The 25,235-nt window shown below is 41.3% G+C and overlaps 1 protein-coding gene across 1 annotated transcript in view; it reads left to right on the top strand.

Annotated features, from left to right (window-relative positions):
- Nucleotides 1-25,235, top strand: part of HGD (homogentisate 1,2-dioxygenase) — a 48,838-nt gene that overhangs the window by 1,380 nt on the left and 22,223 nt on the right. Inside the window, exons 3-5 of the mRNA XM_073009753.1 lie at nt 3,948-4,053; nt 21,965-22,024; nt 23,738-23,829. Coding sequence (XP_072865854.1) covers nt 23,819-23,829 — 11 coding nt within the window. The 5' untranslated portion in view covers nt 3,948-4,053; nt 21,965-22,024; nt 23,738-23,818. The remainder of the gene's footprint in view (nt 1-3,947; nt 4,054-21,964; nt 22,025-23,737; nt 23,830-25,235) is intronic.

Raw genomic sequence — 25,235 nt, 5'->3', positions numbered from 1 at the left:
CTGACTAGAGGTATGGTCTTTGCAAGAAAATGCTGGGTAATCCAAGGTTGGATAGTTAAAAGTCATGTATTAAGGCCCACTGTGGTTTGAATTAATAAGGTTTTTACTCTGGAATCTGCCTTTGCTAGAAACCAGCATATTCATTAACATAGTATGCCATGTTCCATGTTTGCTCTAATGCTACATCCAGGTCAATGAACATGATCCCTTGATTAACTCAGGTTGGATGCAGTATGTGTTATAGTTTTGGGAGGCAGTAAGTGTTGTGATTTAAACAAATGGTGTCTAATTATAGAAATTTTAGGCTAAGGCATTTGTGAAGAGGAACGCTGCTGATACCAGAGACTTGGAGAGAAGGGCTTGTGGTCTTGTACTGCTTATTAGGGCAGCCTGGGTTTATCTCCATAGGTCCTTCTGAGAAGCAAATGAGATAGTAAGCCAAACAAATGATAAAGATTGCATGGTTTAATCATGGCCACCCTGGAGGCAGGCCCCCTGAGTATAAATCCTGGCTCCTTTTCCAGCTGTGTGGCCTTAGGTAAATCATCTGCCCCCTTGGATCCTCTAGTTCTTCATTCGTAAAACAAAGATAATTATAGTACCTATTTCATAGTTGTGGTGAGGATTAAAAGAAAGGATGTGTGTAAAGCACATTATCTTAGCTTAGCACATTGCCCGGTACATGGTTAGTGTTCACTTAATGCTAGTTATTGTCATAATAACTATCATTAAGTATTGCCATCATAGCAGAGTTTCTGCCTCATTTCCAGGGTATCTCTAGGAGGCTGTCAAGAGAACTGGGCATGATATATGGCAGGTGCTATGTTACAATGTCAGTATCAACAGTGCTTTTCTCTCAGTAGATATGTGAGTGGAAAGAGGAAGAGATAGAGAAAGTTTTCTATACATGTCAAAAATCAGGGGACAATTCCATCACTATTTAATTCTCTCTCTCTCTCTCTCTCTCTCACTGTAAGCCCAAATAGACAGGGTAAGGTAAGCACACAGATAATTCTGTCCATTCTAATTTATGACAACCTGGCCTCTATGACTATGTTCTTGACTTTGTGGCCCTTTCCCTAACAGGCCACCTGGTCTCCAGATTCTGCTGCCTGTCCCCATTATTCAGCAATATCTTCAGCCAGCAGGAGCTGAGCTTTGTTCCAGGAGGCTGAAAAGGAGCTGTTGGCATTTCATTAAGAAGCTGGCACTGTTCCCTGAATCAGAATTAAATCTCTGTTCAGGGCAATGTAGTGCTGCCTGGGGAGTTTTATAAACTCAGCTAAAAAATAAGGGACACTAGGTATGGCTCACCCATCTATTTAGAAGAACTCTTCAAAGATAGCCACAAGAATTGTGTAGAAATGCTTTCCACTCAAAATCTCCAGTGGGAAGATGGGACCAGTCCCATCCAAAAGCAGGCCAGCCTGAAATTCTTATTACTACTCATCTGAACCACAGCATGCAGGGCCACCACAAAACTATTAAACAGTCTGTCTACCTACCTACCTACCTACCTACCTATCAAGGATTAATTTTTATCAGATTAGCTAGCTGATTGATCCCTTGGGTCTCAAAAAGGCAAGAGTGAGGAGAGAGAATTTGGAAAATGTGGACCGTGATAAAAATTCAGAAGATTAAGAGAAGAAAGACAATTTAACAAATGTCTAATAAGCCAGCACCTCCTGTATGCCAGGCATTTTTGGTACACAAACTCTTTGAGTTCTCACAACAATCTTAGGAGACAAGGATGAAGAACATAAGGTTCAGGAAGTTTAGTAACTCTCCCAGAATCACACAGGTGGTTCCAAGACATACACACATGCTCTGAACTTCATATACTGGGAGCTGGAGAGGCTTAGTAAGACCAAGGTCTGAGGTCACGTCATGAAGAGATGGAGTAATCAAATGGAAACTAAACAGATGTAGCCCATTTTCCCCCAGATGGCTCAATGTTGGGCCAGGCCAACTCAACCCACTGAGATAGACTGTCCCTGGGCTTAAAAGGACCAGAGCCTGTTGATTCAGGTCTGGTCTTCCATTGTCCTTCTGTATTTTGTCAGTGTAGAAGCCTCTGAAAGGACTTGGGTCCCTCTTAGTGAGTTTCAATGTCCCTTCCAACTTCTGGAAGGTTCTCATCCTGGTGTCCTTTAGGATTCCTTTACAGAGTCTTCTTCCCTTCCTGAAGCCTGAGATCTGGTCCGGTAGAGAGGACACATTTTAAAAAGGAAAGAAAGAAAAACAAATAAAGGCATAAATGTACTACAATAAAACGTGGACATATAGTCTTATAATTTTGGAGTACAGAGGCGTTAATTTATTTTTATTTTATTATAAGTTCTGGGGTATAGGTGCAGGATGTGCAGGTTTGTTACATAGGTAAGTGTGTGCCCTGGTGGTTTGCTGCACCTATCAACCCATCACCTAAGTATTAAGCCCAGCATACATTAGCCATTTTTTAAAGCTCTCCCTCCCCCAGCTCCCACCCCTCAACAGGCCCCAGTGTGTGTTATTCCCCTCACTGTGTCCAAGTGATCTCATTGTTCCACTCCCAATTATGAGTGAGAGCATGTGGCATTTGGTTTTCTGTTCCTGCTTTAGTTCGCTGAGAATATTGGCTTCCAGTTCCATCCATGTCCCTGCAAAGGACATGATCTCATTCCTTTTTATGGCTGCATAGTATCCCACGGTGTATATGTACCGCATTTTCTTTATCCAGTCTATCATTGATGGGCATTTGGGTTGATTCTATGTCTTTGCCATTGTGAATAGTGCTGCAATAAACATATATGTGCATGTATCTTCGTAACAGAATGCTTTATATTCCTTTGAGGATATACCCAATAATGGGATTGCTGGGTCAAATGGTATTTCTCATTGTTGGTCTTTGAGGAATCACCACACTGCCTTCCACAATGGTTGAACTAATTTACATTCCCACCAACAGTGTAAAAACATTCTTATCTCTCCACAGCCTCTCCAGCATCTGTTTCTCTTATAAATTAGTATCAAAAAGACAGACCCAATAGAAAACGATAAAGGACTTTTACAAGTAATTCATAGAAAATCTATAGAGAGCCAATCAACAAATAAATAGACTTGTTTTTTGGAAATATTTTGTATTTTATAACTCCTAATAGAGGAAATACAAAATAAAATAAGATACTATTTTTCACCTAAAACACTAAAATTTTTAGCAATACTCCAGATTTGTGAAGATGTGGGTAACCAGGCACTCACACATTGTTAGTATGATAATAAAGTGTTAAAATGATCTGACAGTTTTGCTTAGAAATGCATTGGATGTATCTGAAAAAATATGTAAGAAATATATAAGAAAATTATTAAGCTCTGATGCCTCTGAGGAATAGCCCTGAAGAAATTGAAGGAGGAAGGAACCATTTACCTTTCAGGACTTTTTTAATTACTTGAATTATTTTTACCATTGGCATGTATTACTTTTATGATTTTAAAGGAGAAAATTGATTTATTATTTCAAAAATAATAACGATACCACCCATATTCGCTCAAGCTACATAGAACTCATTGTTCTTGCCTTCCAGAGCAAGGACTAGCATCCTATGAGACACATAAGCTAATGTTTCTCTATGGATTTTCCTACACAGATACCTGTCAAGGTACTTCCCCACTTCCTTGCAGTTTTTAGAAAAGACAATTCTTCATTTTTTGGCCGCATGGAAATAAGCATGAGTCAAAGTCAATTTGAAACATGATGGGTGGAGTGAAAAGGTGAGAAGAGGCCAGGGTTGTGGGCAGCAGATGGCCATTAAAAAGTAATGCCGTGACATTGCTTCACTGCTTCACACATTAGAGTCCACAGGTCATTGTTGACTTGCGTGTCTTCCTGATGGTACTGCCTGAGTCATTCTGTGTATCACTTAAAACATTACTCTAAGGCTTGTATATCTTGTATGTTTTCCCTCTAGCTGGCTGTATAGGATTCTACCTTCAGTTTCTCACAAGCCCTTTGAATCCATTGACGAAGGCCATGTCACTCACAACTGGGATGAAGTTGATCCTGATCCTAACCAGGTAACCTGGTCCTGTGAATTGAAGCATATCATGTATCCAAAGCCTTGACTAGAAATACCTAAATAGAATACCATGGTCATTGAAAAAAATAGGTAGCTTTTTAAAGCATTATTTTAATAAATGCTAAATTGTGTCTTTTTCTGCTCAAACTGGGATGGTGTATTAGTCCATTCTTACGCTGCTATGGAGAAGTAACCAAGACTGGGTAATTTATAAAGGAAATATTTTTAATTGACTCACAGTTCTGCATGGCTGGGGAGGTCTCCAGAAACTTACAATCATGGCAGAAGGAGAAGCAGACACATTCTTCTTCACATGGCAGCAGGAGAGAGACATGTTAAGCAAAAGGGGGAAAGTCCTTTATAAAACCATCATGTCTTGTGAGAACTCACTAGCATGAGAACAGCATGAGGGTAACCATCCCCATGATTCAACTACCTCCCACCGTGAAGGTCCCTCCCACAAAACATGAGGATTATGGGAACTATAATTCAAGATGAGATTTGGGTAGGGACACAGCCAAACCATATGAGGTGGGAATTTTGGAGCTGATTGATTGATTATGTATATACATATTGTTAAAAGAAAAACCTTAGACAAATCTAATTTAACAGAATTTAATTGGGTAAAGGCCAATTCACAAATTGTTCTACCTGAGCCAGGATAGGTTCTGAGAGACTCCAGCACAGATACTAGTAGAAGACGATTTATGGACAGAAAAAGGAAAGTGATGTACGGAAAACAGAAATGAGGTACAGAAATAGCCAGATTGATTGCAGCTCAGCATATGACTTTCTTGAACACAGCTTTAACGGTGTGTCACAATGATTGGCATAAGAGTAGGTTACACATCCAATTAGGTTATGGTTCACTATGTATGGAGAAACCTTTAGGCAGAACTTAAAATATGTAAGGAGGCAGATTTAGGATAAATTTGATTAACAGTCTGCATGTGTGTGTATGTGTGTATGTGTGTGCATGTGTGCACGTGCACACATAAGCTTGTAACTTTCTAGCCTAATGGCATATAGATGGGCACAGGAGTAACTCGGACTTAGTAGAACTGCTCAGGTGAATTGGATGAGTGGAAATTATGTAGGTTGGTCAAAATATCTACATGCTCATAGGTTTTTTTTGTTAATCTAAACTTACCACGAAATACAGAAAACACATTCAATACTGATATCTTTGAAGAGAGGCCTTTGAAATCTGGCATAGGGGTGAGAGTCTTGCTGTCTGGGCTGAATTATGTAAGTCTATTGTGGTCACAGATCACTATCACAGTCTCTTCAGACCTAGGACTTCCATTCTTTTTCTAGGTGTTTCCTCTTTTTGGTCTAGTAATAGTGGGCTTTTTCTCTGCTTGCAGAGTATATGATAGAATGAGACAGAACCAGTACTATAGCAATGAGATAGACCCAGTGCTATAATGGACTGAGCTCTCTTTTTTTTTAACCTGAGAACCCCAGTGTATTGCCTTTGTCCCTGAGTTTAGGTACATATCACTGATAATAGGTATGTAGGGCAGGAAGAAAAACAGACCTGGGTTTGCATCCCTGCCCCTCTACTTACTAGCTGTGTCTTAAGCTATGATGTTTCAATTCTAAAATGGGATGATAACATCTACCTTGCAGTGCTATTGTGAAGATTATGAGAGAATAGTTGTGAACCTGCTTTGTACAATGCCTGGCATGTGACAGGCAAGAACCATGATTCTGATACAGCTGTTTATATTTACCTGAATTTACATTATTCAGGTAAATTTATTTCTTCATTTTATATTATGTTTTACTCCGAAGTCTTCTTCTATCGTCTTTCCCTCCCTCCTACTCACTCTCTCTCTCTCTCCCTCCCTCCCTCTCTCCCTACCCCCACTTTCCACAGCCCAAGGAAATCTCCTGCTTCTCCTTTGTTTACCAAGACATTTTGTCTATACCTGCAAATATCCCTCCCCTAAGTGCTTAGACTTTTTATAAGACAAAAGTCAAAATAATTTATAGACACTTTTGGTTTCCTGCCCAGTTCTCTCTCTTGTCTTAATTCTGGAAATCTCAGCAAAGTAAGCGTCTGCTTGTATGCTACCGCCCCTCTCTACCAGGGACAGGAAGGGAGGGAGGCATTTAGGGTGGAAAAATGTGAATTGGTATTTAAAATATTGTCTACCTCATAGCCACTTTGAAACTAAGACATTTAGTCTAAATAATGACCCTTAAACTTGCATGAAGTTTAATGCATAAAGCAGACATCCTCCCTGGTCCCTAGCTGGCCTGTATGTTGCCTTCAAGCACATTGCAAAATGCAGCCCCTATTCTAACCCCCAATCCCTCAGACTCCGTCCCCGACACAAAGGGACACAGGCTAGGCATTCAGCTCCTCCCTTTCCCCTTCAGTCGGACAAGGCCCTTGTGCAGGGCACAACCTGGGGACCCTGACTTCACCTCATTCTTGAGTCTCATGTGGGTTCAAGTAATATGGGTATAGTAATTATGTATATAAAGTTAACTGAATGAGGGATTATAAGAAAAGTCCATGGGCAGATTTGGAGAATTTAAATTATTGTTTATTTCTAATAATAAATAATTATTTATTATTATTTTGCTTCAAGATAGCAATCAAATCACTAGTAGTTACAGGGTAGGCTGGGGAGTTCCAGGGCTCCTCCCTGCTCATATCAATCACAACAATTGTCTAAGCCGCTCAACCTTAATAAATCTTCATAGATTTGTTTGTAGTTGTGTGGACGACAGTGGAGCCACATTTTTATATAGTTTAATTTGGGTGAGGGATTAGGTTTTAAACCTAACCTTTAAGGAAAATGTGTGATGTGACTCTACTTTGAGTGTGATGTGTAATATGCTCAGTAATATTCCTTTATTATATATTATTATTTCCTTGGCTATCATTGCCACATTTTATTTAACATGAACACATCCTTTCATAGGAATTATTTTGGAGTTTGGGTGACATATCCAGGGAAGATAACCTTGTTCTAAGAGAATTTTTCTAGCGTTTTTTTTTTTTTTTTTTTTTTTTTTTTTTGAGACAAGAGTCTCACTCTGTTGCTCAGGCTAGAGTACAATGGTGTGATCACAGCTCACTACAGCCTTGACTTCCCAGGCTCAGATGATCCTCCTACCTCAGCCTCCTGAGTAGCTGGGAGTAGAGGTATGCACCACAATGGCCGGCTAATTTTCTGTATTTTTGGTAGAGACAGGGTTTCACCATGTTGCTCAGGCTGGTCTCGAACTCCTGGACTCAAGCGATCTGCCTGCCTGAGCCTCCCAAAGTGCTGGAATTACAGGTATGAACAACTGCACCCAGCTTAGCTTTGTCTGATTATATCAGTAACATATACTTATAAAAACTCAAAAATATTGTAGAAATTAATAAAATATTACTGGAAGTCTCCCATCATAAGTGAGAGTCACGTATATAAGTTGTACATGTTAATTCATTATTTCATAAATAGTTGACATTTTGACAAGAAGTCTGAAGCAACTGGATTAAGAAGCTTGAATTAACACAAAGGCATCAAAATAGCTGTATCAGGGCGGGCATGGTGGCTCCTGCCTGTAATCCCAGCACTTTGGGAGGCCAAAGCAGGTGGATCACCTGAGATTGGGAGTTCGAGACCAGTCTCACCTGAGGTCAGGAGTTCGAGACCAGCCTGACCAACTTGGAGAAACCCCATCTCTACTAAAAATACAAAATTAGCCAGGCGTGGTGGCGCATGCCTGAAATCCCAACTACTCAGGAGGCTGAGGCAGGAGAATCGCTTGAACTCAGGAGGCGGAGGTTGTGGTGAGCCCAGATTATGCCACTGGACTCCAGCCTGGGCAACAAGAGCAAAACTCCATCTCAAAATAATAATAACAATAATAATAATAGCTGTATTAGAAATTTCTGCTTGTTTTCTAGTAGACTGTCAGCCCATATTTGTTCCCCTTCTCCCCACTTCCCATGTTTCCCATCCTATGGTTAGAATGGCTTTGCTTTTGTCCTTGAGCTTGTTGCCTTTCTCCTGTTTTGAATTCCCTGAACACTTTCTGTATGGTAGCCACTAAATGAATTTCTTCTCCAATATCTTCCCTGTTCCTTTGAGATCTTGTCTTCACACACACTGGGAGAGATGTGCCTCCGAGTTCAATAGTGTCTCGGTGTCTCTGTGAACACTGGCTCCATCCAGGTAGCAGTTTATGATCTTTCTGACTTGTGACCTCTGTCACCTGCCAACTACTTCTCTTTCCCTGATAAACCCTGGCTGTTCTTGCAAAATCTACCCTTTTGTCTTTTCATTTTTCTTCTTTGCACATTAATATCTCTTTCCAATTTTATACTTCATTATTTAACCACAGCATTTTGCATTCATCACTTTCTCCCTCATAACCTCCTCCAAATATGTACTCCAGACTCTCAGCAAGAAAGGCTGAGAAAATTATATTTAGGTACCCCTCTGACAGTCCTTCCCAGCTGAAGCCTGTGTGATAGGCATGTCTTCAGCTGTCATAGACCAAATCCAATATTGCATCAGCCTCACCAAATATCCACATTAGTCATCTCTGGGAATTTGAAGACCTGAGAATTGCCTGATGTGTCCTCGTGTGTAACGTTTAGTCCCAAAGACTGCATCATGCAATATGCTGTCATCACTGTCATCCTTGATACCCTCTCAGGAAGACTGGGGGCTGCGCCCCCTAAAGCCTTCATTTTCTTTAGTGTATATTTAATCAGTTATCCCAGAATTAATGTAGCCTCTTTTTGAGTGTATTTAAATTCAGCCTGAGGACATAAATTCAATTCATTATTATCTCACATAGGAAGTATACCTAATTTTATGCGTCTGCCTCTAATTTCTGAAGTCTCAGAATTTAATGAACTAATCTACATCCATTTTAACCATGATTTTACAGATTTCAGCTGGAATTCCTGAATTAGCATTTCTCTTTAAGGGTCCTTTAAAATTTACTTTTCTTTATTTCATCTCTAACCTCTTGATTGCTGAAAAATCAGATTATTGACTCAGTTGAGACTCAGCTGAGAAAATTACCTCTTGGTTCTTAACCAGTATAATTTGGACCAAGTAGAAATACCTCAAAGCTAACTAAAGAACATATCATAAAATGCCTTCTGTCTCCAGTACATGCAAATTATAAAAAAATGTTTCAAAACAATACACCCTTACAGGGTATTTGCTGTCTAATTTGTCAAACTTTCCAGGTTTTACCATCCTGAAATCCCCTTACCTCCATGAATGTCTTGGATTTTCCTGCCTCTCTTGCCCAAGTCTCTCCTATTCACAGCCAGACTCCTTGAGAAATAATCTAAACCCACTGTATCACTTCCATTCACTCTTTAACCCTATGCAATTCAGCCTGCCCAGATGACTGTATTGAAAATATTTATACCCTCTTTGCACAATAGTGCATCACTCTCTAATTAATACATATTTTTATTTAAAACTTACATAAAAGTGTCAATGCCCAGTAATTCCACTAACACAGAGTTAACAACTTCTGATGTTTTGGGTTCTTTCAAGCCTTTTCTTTTTGTACATATATGTAAATAAATAAGTCCTAGGGTCCCTTGTAGCCAGTAACCAAAAGCAATTTAAAATATTATCTGGCCAGGCACAGTGGCTCATGCCTGTAATCTCAGCACTTTGGGAGGCCAAGATGAAAGGTTCACTTGAGTCCAGGAGTTTGAGACCAGCCCTGGCAACATAGCAAGACCCCCCGGCTCTACAAAAAAAGTGAAAAAAAGTAGATAAGCATGGTGGCAAGCACCGGTAGTCCCAGGCACTCAGGAGGCTGAGGTGGGAGGACTGCTGGAGCCTGGGAGGTCAGGGCTGTGGTGAGCCCTGTTCATGCCAATGCACTCCAGCCTGGGCAACAGTGTGAAACCGTATGAGAAAGAAAGAAGAAAGAAGGGAAGGGGAAGGGAGGGGAGGGCAGGGCAGGGGAGGGGAGGGGAGGGGAGGGGAGGGGAGGGAAGGAGAGGGGAGGGGAGGGGAGGGAAATCTTTACTTGCTTTTCCTGAAAACATGAAAGAGTATCCAATATATGACCCACAGCAACACTTTTTAAAATCCCCTTTTTCCAGTTTTTCCCAGACCCCAACCCTCTCACATCTGTCTTACCTCACCTCACCTCTCACCTTCCCCAAGCTCTTCATGTCTTGTCAACATTAATTGTTGACTTCTGTCTTCCTCCCTGTACATTCTGCCTCAAGAAAATGATTCCTGCACTGTAGATCCCCTATCCCCTTTGGCTAGGAGACACACACACACATAACACTGACCTCCATGTCTATACTAGAGTTCAAGGGACTCCAATGAGAATAGGCAAATCTGAATTTCCTGTAGAGATCAGGGAAGGGAAGAGGAAGAGGCTGTGAATACACTTATAATAGTGCTTTAAAAAAAAAAAAAATCGGTTACATATATATTTACTATAATTAAGCTCATGGTGTAAAGCAGTTTTAAATTGTTTTTATTTAAATATCATATTTTGCACCTTCTTCCATGTCTTTTTAAACTTCTTGAGTGTAGATAATTTTTGATATTATATTAAAATCCAATAAATGTTTATAAAACAATTCCTATATTGTGAGATATTTGAATTTTTTCCATTTTTGCAATTATGTAGTAAATCCACGTTAAATATAATCCTTTTCTCCTCAACATCCCAGCCTGGAACAACTGACCTCCTTCTTTTCTTCCTGAATCTCCCTTTTTCCCTGGGTTCCATGACATTGCATGATTCCTAAACCTGCAAAATAAGTGGCCTTCAAGGTCTTGAACTAGACTCTTGGTATAGTTTGACTGTGCTCCCACCCAAATCTCATCTTGAATTCTCACTTGTTATGGTAGGGACCTGGTGGGAGGTAGTCTATCTGCACAAGCTCTTTCTTTGCCTGCTGCCATCCATGTGAGACATGACTTTCTCCCCCTTGCCTTCTGCCATGATTGTGAGGCTTCCCCAGCCACTTAATTGGAACTGTAAGTCCAATTAAACCTCTTTCCTTTATAAATTACTCCATCTTGGGAGTGTCTTTATCAGCAGCATGAAAATGGACTAATACAACTCTCACCTCCCCCTTGTCATCATCTCTCCTCTGAGAGAAGTGGAAGTACTTACTCTCTCGCTTCGCCTCCTCTTCCTTACTGTCTTTCTTATCCTCCACTTTTCTTCTCCTTCTCATCAGCCCAACCTTCCCCTTCCCCTCTGTATTTGTCTGCTAGAGCTATCATAACAAAAAGATACTAGGTGGCTTAAGCAAAAGAGATTTATTTTCTAACAGTTCTGGATTCCAAGATTGAGGTATCAGCAGGGTTGCTTTCTTCCGAGGCCTCTCTCGTTGGCTTTTATCTTCTCCTTGGCTCCTCCCATCATCTTCCTTCTGTGTCTATAGCCAAATTTCCTCTTCTTACAAGGACAGCAATCATATCAGATTAGGGTCCACTCTAGTGACCTCATTTTTATTTAATTATTCCTGTAAAGACTTCATCTCCAAATAAAGTCACATTCTGAAATACAGGGGGTTAGGACTTCAACATATGAATTTGGAGGAGGAATACAATCTAGCCCATAATTCTCTCCTTCTACTTCTTTTTCCCTCCAAATATCAACTAAGGATTCCCATTCTTTTGGATTCTCTTTGCCTTAGAGATGAAGGGATAGTTGTTGTTGATAAGAAATAACCAAGTGGGACATACTAACAGGAGGAACTCCTTTAGCAATAGAGGATTTTGCTAGCTCACTACACTGAATCAGGTGCCAAGTCCACAGAATGGTGATGCCTGAGTATACGTAAGAGTTACCAGGGGACTTGCTGAAAATGTAGATTCCTCAGTCTTGCTCCTCAGAGATCCTAGTTCAGTAGGTCTGAGGTGGTACTCAGGAGTCTCCCCAGATGATTCCCCATGCAGGTTGGTGCTGGACCGCACTTTATGGAATTCTGCTGTAGAGTGTGCTTTCAGGATCTCTCTGGTTCCTTTTTTCCTTTTCCTACCTCCACCTGGTTCAGACCTAATTTCTTCTTATCTAGACTATTATAATGACCTTCTACCCGATTCACATGTGTTCCCCTGCCTATCCCACACCGTGCTGCCAGGATCAGCATGCTAAATTATCATCCCAAAAATCTTTAAATCTAACTATCACCCACCCCCTCCACTGCCCAGCCAATCCAGTGCAGGCTTCCAAGATAAGAGATCAAGAGCTCTGATTCACTGTCACAGCCTTTCAGACTCTCCACTCCCTTCCATGTCCCCTACCTATCAGTCACACTAAACCATCGTCATTCCAGGACAACTCCCTAAGTTCTCCTGCCTTCGTGCTGGATGCTCTTTTATCTACTTGAGATTTCCTGTTCTTCCTTCACAAATATTTACCCATCTAAATCCCACTCATGATTTATGATTCATTTTAAATAATACTTTCTTCATTATGCCCTTTCAATATTTCTCAGAGTATTTAAGATTCTATGGCTCTATCATCTTCATCTGATCTGCAGTATCCAGTACCTGCCTTCTTCCAAATAGAATCGCAAGTATTTGTTGAATTTACTCCTTAACAGTTCAGATCCTATCATTCTGTAAATAAACTAGATTGCATTTCTCCAAATGCATTCAGTGGTGTGTTCCAGCATTGCAGTGCACATTCCCCTGCTCAGCCCTTTTGGACAGCTTGCTAGCTCTTTTTACAGTTCATCTCCATCAACTTACATTTCACTTCTTGCAAAGATATTGGAGCAGTCTGCAAACCAGATGATTTCATTGCTTATATCTCTTATTTTCCATATATAAGAATGTTAAATAGGCCCTGTGCCAGGACTTATTCCTGAGGGAACATTTCTATTTACATTTCTCTTCCAAAGTTATTTGCTCATCCACTTCCTTGTTTTTCTATCATGAGGTTTTCACATTTCCAGGATCTTCTGTAATGGATTCCCTGAGGGAAGAGACAATGTCATGTTCACCTCCAGCATCTAGCATCAAATCCAGCACACAGAGATGTTCAATAAATATTGTTTGAAAGAATTAATATAAGGGGATTAGACAAGAACGTTGACCCTGAAGGACCTAAGCAGGGTTGGTGTCCCAGGAATCAGACTGGCCAGGGTGATTCAGCACTGGAGGAACAGTAAACAAAGGTCAGTTTGGAAGACCAGGTACAAGACCATTAAAAGGAGGGAAAGCTTGGGTTTAGGAGCCAAGGAGATCAGGAATAATTTGGGAAGCAGGTCAAGACAGGCTAAGATCAAAGGGCTCAGGGTGTAGGTTAGTAAGAGGGACTGAGAAAGTGTTGGCATCAGTTCTTAGTAGAGAAAATTTAACTATTCTAAACCATCAGTTTTTTCACTTCTAAAAGAGAGATAATAATCATAGGGAGCCTCAGAGAGTTGTTGTGAGAATTAAATGTCATCCAACAAATATTTATTGAGTGACTATTATGTTCTGTACTCTGTGCTAGGTGCTGGGTAATGGATTTAAAGCTCTTAGGTTTACATTCAAGGGCAAAGTCAAATGAGAATCCAAGTTTTTATCCTTGATGGTTCATCTTCATTTGTAGCCTCACGAAAGACTTTGGTTTGGTTTGGTTTGGTTTGGTTTGGTTTGGTTTGGTTTGGTTTGGTTTGGTTTTTTGAGACAGAGCCTTGCTGTGTCACCCAGGCTGGAATGCAGTGGTGTGATCTCAGCTCACTGCAACCTCCTCCTCTTGGGTTCAGGCGATTCTCCTGCCTCAGCCTCCCAAGTAGCTGGGATTACAGGTGCCCACCACCATGCCTGGCTATTTTTTGTATTTTTAGTAGAGACACGGTTTTACCATGTTGGCCAGGCTGGTTTTGAACTCCTTACCTCAGGTGATCTGCCCACCTTGGCCTCCCAAAGTGCTGGGATTACAGGCGTGAACCACCTCACTTGGCCTGAAAGACTTTTAGAAATCTAAATTACAGTGACGTGGATCCTCCTTACCTATACTCTTGCCTATCACCTCAAAGAACTCCAGTGGATCAACCAAAACCTGATTTCTCTCCACATAATTCATGCTACCTTTTTTCCCTCAAATTTCCAAAGTTTCTGAAGAATTCAAGTGAGCCACTGTTTTATTTTAATACTTCCTATCTTTCTTAGTCTGACTGAAACTCACCACCACAAATTACCCTGGATCTCTCTGCTAACAGCTATTTATACATTGTATTAGTCCATTCTGTTATAAAGAAATTCCTGAGACTGGGTAACTTACAAAGAAAGGAGGCTCATAGTTCTATAGGGTGTACAGGAAGCATAGTGGCTTCTGCTTCTGGGAGGGGCCTCAGGATGCTTCCAATCATGGTGGAAGGCAAAGGGGGAGCAAAGCATCTCAGATGGCAGGAGCAGGAGCAAGACAGAGAGGAGGGAGGTGCTACACACTTTTAAATGACCAGATCTCATGAGAACTCACTGTCATGAGAACAGCACCAAAAGGATGGTGCTAAGCCATTTGTGAGAAATCCACCCCCATTATGCAACCACCTCTCTCTCGGTCCCGCTTTCATCATGCGAGATGCTTCATTCCCTCTTTGCCTTCTGCCATGATTGAAAGCTTCCTGGGCCTCTCCAGAAGCAGAAGCTGCTATGTTTCCTGTACAGCCTGCAGAACTATGAGCAAAGCAAACCTCTTTTCTTTACAAATTACTCAGTTTCAGGTCTTTCTTTATAGCAGTGCAAGAACGAACTAACAAAGAAAATTGATACCAAGGAGTGGGACATTGCTATCAAGATACCTGAAAATGTGGATGTGACTTTGGAACTGGGTAACTGGCAGAGGTTGGAAGAGTGTGGAGGGCTCAGAAGACAGGAAGATGAAGGATAGTTTGGAACTTCCTAGAGACTTGTTAAATTGTTGAAACAAAAATACCAGTAGTGATATGAACAATAAAGTCTAGGCCAAGGAAATCTCAGATGAAAATGAGGAACTTACTAGGAACTAGAGCAAAGGTCACTTTTGTTTTGCCTTAGCAAAGAACTTGACTGCATTGTGCTCCTGCCCTAGGGATCTGTGGAACTCTGAACTTGAGAATGATGATTTAAGGTGTCTGGTAGAAGAAATTTCTAAGCAGAAAAGCATTCAAGATGTGACCGGGCTGCTTCTAACAGCCTATGCCCACATGCATAAGCAAATAAATGATCTGAAGTTGGAACTTACATTTAAAAGTAAATTTAGATTTGAACTTATATTTAAATTTTAACTTGTATTTAAAGGGAAGTAGAGTGTAAAAGTTTGGAAATTTTGCAGCCTGGCCATGTGGTAGAAAAGAAAAGTCCATTTTCAGGAGAAGAATTCAAACAGGCTGCAGAAATTTACATAAATAAAATGAGCTAAATACTGATAGCCAAGACAATGTGGGAAAAGCCTCAAAGGCATTTCACAGACCTTTGGGGCAGTTCCTCCCATTACAAGCCCAGAGGCCTAGGAGGGAAGAATGATTTTGTGGGCCAGGCCCAGGGCTTTGCTACCCTGCATAACCTCAGGCCACTGTTTCCTGCATCCCAGCTGCTCCAGCTCTCCTGTGACTCAAAGAGACCCAAGTACCACTTCAAAGGGTGCAAGCCATAACCCTTGGTAGTTTCCATGTGGTGTTAAGACTGCAGGTGCACAGGATACAAGAGTTAAGGCTTGAGAGCCCCCACCTAGATTTTAGAGGATGTACAGAAAAACGTAAATGTTCAGGAAGAAGCCTCCTGTAGGGGCGGAGTGCTCACAGAGAACCTCTACTAGGGCAGTGTGGAGGGGGAATGTGGGGCTGGAACTTCCACACAGAGTCCCCACTGGGGCACTGCCTAGTGGAGCTATGAGAAGAGGGCTACCATCCTCTAGACTCCAGAAAGGTAGATCCATCCACAGATTGCATCATGCACCTGGAAAAGCCACAGACACTCAATGGCAGCCCATGAAAGCAGCTGCAGGTGCTGAATCCTGCAAAGCCACCTGAGTGGGGCTGCCCAAGGCCTTGGGAGCCCACCCCTCATGCCAGTGTACCCTGGTTGTGGACATGAGATCAAAGGAGATTTTTTTGGAGCTTTAAAATTTAATGACTTCCCTGCTGTGTTTCAGACATGCATGGAGCCTGTAGACTCTTTGTTTTGGCCAATTTCTCTCTTTGGGAATGGGAGTATTTACCTAATGTCTATGCCCCCATTGTATCTTGGAAGTAACTAACTTATTTTATATTTTACAGGCTCATAGGTGGAAGGGAATTAACTTGTCTCGGATGAGACTTTGGACATTTGAGTTAATGCTAGAATGAGTTAAGACTTTTGGGCACTGCTGGGAAGGCATGGTTATATTTTGACATGTAAGAAGGACAGAATATTTGGGAGGAGCTAAGGGCAGAATAATATGGTTTGGATCTGTGTCCCCACCCAAATTTCATATCAAATTGTAATCCTTAATGTTGGAGGTGGGGCCTGGCAGGAGGTGATTGGATCTTGGGGGCAGTTTCTCAAGAATGGTTTAGCACCATCCGTGTTGGTACTGTCCTCATGCTAGTGAGTTCGTTCTCATGAGGTTTGCTCATTTAAAAGTGTGCGGCACCTCCCACCTCTCTCTCTCTCTCTTTCTCTCTCTCTCTCTCTCTCCCCCTCTCTCTTTCTCACTCCTGTTCCCACAATGTAAGCCATGCCTGCTCCTGCTTCACTTTCTGTCATGATTGTACATTTCCTGAGGCCTTCTCAGAAGCTGAGCAGATGCTAGCATCATGCTTCTTGTACAGTCTGAAGAACCGTGAGCCAATTAAACCTCTTTTCTTCATAAATTACCCAGTATCAGGTATTTCTTCATAGCAATGTGAGAACAGACTAATATGTACATTATGATGACTATTTCACCTAGAAGTTACTTCAAAATTCTTGGATAGGTGGTACTGACTTCTAATGATATGTCTGTCTATCCTCAGCCAGTGTTGTTGAGAGTACTCAGGTCATCCAATCTAGTTGAGTCCATGGGAAATTTGGAGGGAATCTCAGTAAATTAAAGAATCTCAGTTTTGAAAGGGATACTTGGATCATCTAGTTCAACTCCCAGTATTCTAACTGGAAATACTAATATTTCCTTTTCATTTCTGAGTATGAATTTTGAAACTTGATCATCAAATGTTGACACCAATTCTGTCTTCCTCCTTTGGTAATCTTAAATAATTTTTAATTCTAACTTCGGACACCCTTAAAGATGCTTTCAAATTATTTTTGACCACCTCATTTCTAGCAAGTAAAAGTTTATCTTCCAATAGAACTCATAGAATACAGTTGTAAAATATGTGAAGCAATAATATAACTAAAAGGATAAATAGACATACCCACAGTTTTAGTTGGAGACTTCAACACCCCTCTCTCAACTGTTGATAGAACGATTGAACAGAAAGTCAGAAAAGATATAGAAGTGATCTACAGAAGTAGCAGGATTGGAAAAAAAGTTTTTTTAAAAAAGAAAAGATATGGAAGTGATGATTTCACACACATATGAAGAACTGACATTTTAGAAATCACCTTTGGACTTTTAGAAATATTTGATTTTCTAGCTATTGCCTGAATGTTATTTTGACTACCAAAAGATCTCACAGGTCGTGCACAGTGACTCATGCCTGTAATCCCAGCACTTTGGAAGGGCGAAGCAGGTGGATCACCTGAGGTCAGAAGTTCAAGACCAGCCTGGCCAACATGGTGAAACCTCATCTCTACTAAAAGTACAAAAACTAGCCAGGTGTGGTGGCATACACCTATAGTCCCAGCTACTTAGGAGCCTGAGGCAGAAGAATCACTTGAACCCAGGAGATAAAGGTTGCAGTGAGCCGATATTGTGCCATTGCACTCCAGTCTGGGTGACAGAGCGAGACTCCATCCCAGGAAAAAAAAGATCTCAAAAATTTGCCTTAGTCTTGTTCTTAGCAATGTTCTTAGTGCCTTAGATTTATTCATCTATTCAGTCATTCAACAAATACTAACGCCTGCTATAATCAAGCCATTGCTTGGGTGTTACAATTAATTTTATTGTTTTTGAAATGTTTTATAAGTAAATTCTATATAGAAGAAACTATTTAACAAGAGTATATAGTATAAATAAAATGAACTATTTTGAAAAGTTGTAGGACTATGTTAGTCTGATCAAGCTACCATAACAAAATACCACAGACTGGGTAGTTTAAACAACAGAAATGTATCTTCTTACCGTTCTGAAAACTGAGAATCCAAGTCCAAGGTTTTAGCAGGCTGATGTCTTGTGAGGGCTCCTCTTTGGTTTAAAGACAGTCCTTTTACTGTAGCCTCACATAGCCTATCCTCTGAGTGCACGCAGAGAGAGAGAGATCTCTTCTTCTTATAAGGCCATCAATCCTATCAGATTAGGGCCGCACATTAATGATATCTTTTAACCTTAAAACTCATCTCTAAACATAGTCACACTGGAGGTTAGGGCTTCAACACACAAATTTGGAAGAGGACACAATTTAGCCCATAACAAGGACTAAATCAGTCAGCAAGCATCTTTTACTTCTTTCAGAGGTTCTTCTCTGGAGAGAATTATGGAACTATAGTTCTCACCCAGCACCCTGTTTTTATATGTAAGAAAAAAACAAAATTTGGAGAGAGAAAATGGCTTTCCTGAAGATCACAGAGTAAATGGGAACAGAGACAGTAGCAAAAACCAAGTCTTCAGTGCACTGTCCTTTTGGTCTGGCCTAGGATCAGAGAGTTACCACTCCATAGCCTACAATGAAGCTGCAGCTGGCTTTAATAGATGTTTCTACCATGCACTCCATGGACTCTTCCTATTAATCCTCTGCTCAAATCTCCCTCCTCACACTTACCAAAATATCACATCAGAGCTCCCAACCGAAATCTCTGCTTTCTCTTGTGAGTACTGAGTTTATTAGAACCACTTTGGGGATTTTATTATCCTTCATGGTACAGGCCCAGTACGATCTGAATATAGACTCTGCATAATCTTCTGCCATCAGGGCCAACAGATAAATGACTCCTCTCCATATACCATCTCTGTCATTTGGTGGGGATCATTTTTTGCATTAGAAAAGGTTCATCAAGGTCGTTGCTTCTTCCAGATTGTGGGTATTGAAGGTATGCTCCCCTCAATATGAAATGTAGTTGCATTTTCATCCACCACTCCAGGCTCTCTCTTCTCATGACTTGAGGGCTAATGTGCTACAGAAGACCTTGAAAAATGACCAGCTGAACTGGTCAACCCACCATTCTTTCTGACTCAGTCTTTTCCACTCAAAGAAAACAAACCCCTTCTCTGAGGGCCAGGACTTTGTTTCTACTCACAACAGGTTTGTTTGTTTGTTTGTTTATTTTCTCTGATACAGAGTCTCACTCTGTTGCTCAAGCTGGAGTGCAATGGTGAGGTCTTGGGTCACCGCAACCTCCACCTCCCGGGTTCAGATGATTCTCCTGCCTCAGCCTCCCAAGTAGCTGGGATTATAGGTGCACACCACCACACCCAGCTAATTTTTGTATTTTCAGTAGAGATGGGGTTTCACTATTTTGGCCAGGCTGGTCTCAAACTCCTGACCTCGTGATCCACCCGCCTTGGCCTCCCAAAATGCTGTGATTACAGATGTGAGCCACCGCCCCTGGCCTTACCACACGTATTTTAACATCAGGCAGATGTACAAAGGTATTGTCCCAGTACAACAAACCAGGCAGGAAATCCCCAGATACTGGGATTTCTCTCTTTCTTTCTTTCTTTCTTTCTTTCTTTCTTTCTTTCTTTCTTTCTTTCTTTCTTTCTTTCTTTCTTTCTTTCTTTCTTCTTTCTTTCTTTCTTTCTTTCTTTCTTTCTTTCTTTCTTTCTCTCTCTCTCTCTCCCTCTCCCCTTTCTTTCCCCTTGCTCTTTCTTCTTTTTTCTTGGTCACTTTTTTCCTTAGATTTGTAAATCCTTAGACTTGTACTAATTAATCATTCTTGCTATTTAGTAACTGGCATTGTCACTGCCACATATGGCCCAAGATGCCAGAATTTAGTTGATTGATCAGTTGGTTGGTTGGTTGGTTGACTGAGTGGACTTTTCTGAGCATGATGCTTGGTTCATCAATACAAGAATCACAGACCCTCTGGATTGGGTGTGCTGATTCTTAAATCCTAGCTGCACATTAGAAGAACTTTTATAAAATATCTATGTCTGGGCCGTACCCTCACAGATTCTGATTTAATTTGGTCTTGGTCTCAAAGGCTCTCCATGTGATTCTCATGGGTGGCCAGGATTGAGAATCTTTGGATAAAGCTAAAAGGTTACCCAGGCAACCATTGATCTGATACTTAAATCCCTTCTACTGGGAAATCCAGAAAGATGACTCTCTCTGGATTTTCTTTCTGAAACTAGGATTCTAGGTATTATAGTCTTCCTAACAATGTTCCTGGGTATAAATACTCTGCTCTGTTACTATAGAAGGAAGCAGCAGGTAATGGTTAGTGGTAGACCAGAACTTCCCCTAAAAAATCCAGCAGCGCTTAGCTGTGGCACTTCCTGATGTCAGGGAAATATCCTCCTAGGTCAGTGGTTCTCAACTGGGAGAAAATTTCCGCCCAAATGATGTTTGGCAATGTCTGGAGACATTTTTGGTTGTTACAACCTGGTGGAATGCCACTGGAGCCTGGTGGAGGCAGGCCATGGATGATGCTAAACATCCCACAATGCACAGAACACCTCCCCACAACAAAGAATTATTTGGTGCAAACTGTCAATAGTGCAAAGGTTGAGAAACCATTTCCTAGATCCTTGCCCTCAGGTCCCCCTATTACACCCCTAAGAGATAACATCCTTAATGAAATTAGTCCTAAAGCATTTCCTTCTTTCTGAAGCATGATTTCAGCACTGTTTCCCAAATCAACATTTTACATCCTTTTTCAGTATCTTAGAATGTAACCATCCTGCTTTGCTTTTAAGAAATGAAGGCTACTGCCTGTTTATGTCAGAGAGGCAGAGTAATCCCAGGGCTGCCTTTTCCATTTGCTATTTCCTTTCCCATCTGGCTCCCTCCCTGAAATACAGAATGAGCTGAGCCCTATGACCTGATGGAGGTCCTGCCATGCCCACCTTGACCAGGTGCTGCAGCCAGTGGAGCTAGTCCTCAGGGTGCAGGTCACTCCATGAAATGTGGCAGCTGGGCTTATCAGCTGTGAGCCTGGCTAAGTCAGGCCTGCTGCCAAGTTGATTAATAAGCGCTGGGCTGACACTTCAAGAAGGGCCTAAACCTGCTGATTTTCCTCCCGTCTTCCTTAGATCATTTCATTATTAAATTAAAGATTGTTGTGATTTAAACTGAACTGTCAGGCAGCCTAGGGACAAACGTGGGGTTTGGTGAAGCAACTGAACCTGGTACTGCATTTACCAAATCAGATCTCAGCTGGGTGCTCTTTCTTTCTCTTAAAAAAATAATTTAGAACTCTAAGGGCTTGAAGTAGAAGTAGAACCTTCCCCTGCAGTGTCAGGAGCCCACACAGAGAGGCTGGCATGACAGGAAAGGGACCTGATTATAAATAGCATGAAAAGCAGCATCAGTCAAAACTCACTGATGTGCCTGAGCAAAATGTTAAAAGAAACAAATAGCTTCTAAAAGAGGAAGCAATGGTTTTCTTTTGTTTTTATAATTTAAAGTGCTAAGGAACAAAAGCAGTTTATATTCATATAGTTTTAAACACACACAAGCACATGTGCACATGCACAAATAACATACACACTAACAGATCCCTTTAAGGAAATGATGGATAATCATTTTAAAATAACAAAATCACAAGTAGAGCCTCACAGAGGGGGTAGCTGTCCTTTCTTTTCTATGTAATTGATGCTATGTATTTAGAAGGCCTATGGTTTACCCTTATGAAGTAATTTTTCTGTACGTGTATTTTTTTTTCCAGCTTAGATGGAAACCATTTGAGATTCCAAAAGCATCTCAGAAGAAAGTAGACTTTGTGAGTGTAAGTCAGTCCCATCCACACCCTTCCTACTGCTCTCCTCTCTTCTGTGGTGAGTGAGCCAACCATTTGCAGGCTGAATGCCAAGCAGAAGCAGCCCTATCAGGAGGCAGCAGAGACAAAACCACCTGCGTATGCTTTGGGGGCTGGCGGAGCAATGTCTTACTTACAGAAACCATATGGCCCCTGACACCAAAGGGTATTCATGAACTATTTATATCTCAGAAAGGTCAATGGCAATTGAACATTTTCCTACTTAAGCTCCTTTCTTTTGGCTAGAATGGGGGCTTTTAATCTTTTTGCTCGCTTTGATAGTCTGATGATGTCTTTGTTTATGAATATATAAAATAAATTATATAATATTACAAAGAAGCTAATGATATTGAAATATAATGATAAAAATACTATTAAAAACAAATTTGATTTGGTTTATAGTCCTTCATATGCTTTCTTGTTAATGTGCTAAATCATAATATCTATGGAAAACATCTAATAATTATGGTATGAGCGTAAATATATTTTGAGGAATCTATAACGACTATAATGATTTTTATCACTGATAAAGTTATAGGCACCCCTAATACCACTGTAATTTGTTGCCTACATTCATGTTAGTTGAAGGAAATGATAAATTTCACTCAGAGATTAGCAGAAGTAAATATAATAAAATATTTCCTATCCAAGTTCATGATCTCCCTGAAGTAGATGCTTGGGCTAGAATGGCGTCAATTCAGCATGGCAACTCTAGTTAGTACAATGCTGATTGGAAGCTCTGTTTGGTAGTTATAGGTCCCGGGAGTATTGGAATAACTGCCCAGAGCAAGGAGTATCTGGGGGAGAGGAGAAAGGAGCTCTAAGGAAGTGGGACTCAAAGAGACCAGTGGAGGGTTCTGCAGACCAGCCTCAGCTCATGGCTTACTTAGGGACAGTCCAAGTGCCCAGCCACAGGACAAATTGTTGGAAACATCTTGAAGTTCTCATCTTTATTAAATGCTCCAAACCCTGTGTAGACTCACTTAAATACACCCTAAACTTACAAATTGAGTTAAAATATAAAATGATACCCCCATCTCCTTTCTTGTGTGAATTGTAGCTATCTGGAGGAGCCGAGCTCCCTTCTTTTGGCTTTCTATCTGCAGGTTTGGAACCGAGGGCTATTTTGAGAAGACCCACGTGTTAAGGTTTCTTGCACTGTGGATCATCTGGTCACACAGCAGAGAGAATTACACAGTCTGTCAGAATGCAGTCCTCTGCCCTGTTCCAGAGAGATTAGGCTGACCCTATTCATAAGCAGAGGGCTGCCCATAGTGGAGTGTACTTGAGGGGCATTAACTGGTCCCTGAGGCTGCAACCTTCCTCCCCAAGCCTCCTAGATGCCTGATGGTACCTCCAACAGAATCTCTTCTTCCAGTTGATGTCAAGCATCAAATTGATAAAATACCAAGTAATGAACTGATGCTCTGTAAGTTCTTCTGATATAGCCACTGAGACAATCCAGATTTAGGCCATGGCTGGAGACTAGGGTAAACCACAAACTACCAAACATGAGTCGGTAATTCAGGCTCCTCAGAGGCTGCCTGGATTCCAAATGTCCCACCGGTCCCAAAGGGAAGACCCTAGTAGAAATGTACCTCATGACCCTCAGGGACCAGCGGAAGGGCTGCCTCTTGGGCATCATTCACATTAACCTTTCCCTCTTCTGTGGCTCTCTCCCAGGGCCTGCACACCTTGTGTGGAGCTGGAGACATAAAGTCTAACAATGGGCTTGCTATCCACATTTTCCTCTGCAATACCTCCATGGAGAACAGGTAAGTGGCTCAGTTCTAGGGCAGGACATGCCCATCTTCTAAGGGCTGTTGGCCAGAAGGCAAACTCCAGGTTTCACTCTTCTGAAGTCACATATGCACATACATAGTTATTTTTGTTATTGGTTTTTTTCTCAAGGCAATATTGATATATATTTATTGACAATGATGATCAATGAGACAAAAGGCATTTATCTTGACTGATATCCGTGATATAAACAAGAACATCACATAACAATGTAAACAGAAAAGGGAGGATGGAGCCCTGGAATGCAGGAGTAGATCGAAAGGCATTTTGACTTTGAGTCCAAATATCCTTTTGTTGTTGTTGTTTAATATTTCAAGGATTTTTCAGAGCCAAATATGAGTGACCAATGGACACAGCCGTGAGGAGATCCTGAGAACATGTATCCAAGATGATTGGGCTATGGCTTGGTTTTATACATTTTAGGGAGGCATAAGACATCAATCAACACATATAAGGTGTACATCAGATCCAGACTGTGGTGTTTTGTTTCATTTTGTTTTGTTTTGAGACGGGGTCTTTCTCTGTCACCCAGGCTGGAATGCAGTGGCAAGATCTCTGCTCCCTGCAAGCTCCGCCTCCCAGGTTCACGCCATTCTCCTGCCTAGCCTCCCGAGTAGCTGGGACTTCAGGCGCCTGCCACCACGCCCAGCTAATTTTTTTGTATTTTTAGTAGAGAGAGGGTTTCACTGTGTTAGCCAGGATGGTCTCTATCTTCTGACCTCGTGATCCACCTGCCTCGGCCCCCAAAGTGCTGGGATTACAAGAGTGAGCCACCGCACCTGGCCCAACCTGTGGTTTTTATCTCAGTAGAAAAGTAATAGCAGATTTAAAGCAGGCAAAAAAGAAAACAGAGAAATAGAGAACTTAGAAACTCTGTAGTTACAGGTTGACCTTTGGGCTCTGAACAATACAATTTTCCCATCGGTTTAAAATGTGCACAACAGACTATAATAGGTAACCAGCTGGAGTACTAGAAACCCTGGCATGCCCTTGAACTTTTCCATTTTACGTAAACACTTGCAAGTAGAGGCACCTTTCTCCTTGTCTTTCCTCATTCTTAGATTATTCGTGTACCCTGTTTTTTTTTTTTTTTTTTTTTTGGAACTGAGCTGTGGCCTAGGGGTTTTTGGGTGGTGGATTGGTGTACTGTTTGTAGGCAGGACTCCACAGTGTTTCGCTGCTGAGTCGTCTCCACCCTCTTAGCTGTCTCAGTTTCTCTCTCCAGAGATCTAGCACCTCTGACAGGCCTCAGAATGCCAAGTGGTCAGCTCTTATACGCGTTTCTGGGACAAATCTTTTTAAACTATTTTGGGGGGGTTCCCTGTAGGGCCACTGCACATCACAGCGGATGAATCCCCCAGACACTGCAACTCAGCCCCTA

Source organism: Chlorocebus sabaeus, chromosome 22 (genome assembly GCF_047675955.1).
Source record: "Chlorocebus sabaeus isolate Y175 chromosome 22, mChlSab1.0.hap1, whole genome shotgun sequence".
In the NCBI taxonomy this organism is placed as follows: domain Eukaryota; kingdom Metazoa; phylum Chordata; class Mammalia; order Primates; family Cercopithecidae; genus Chlorocebus; species Chlorocebus sabaeus.
The sequence above is the reverse complement of the archived record's forward strand: the minus strand, read 5'-3'. Positions and strand labels throughout refer to the sequence as shown.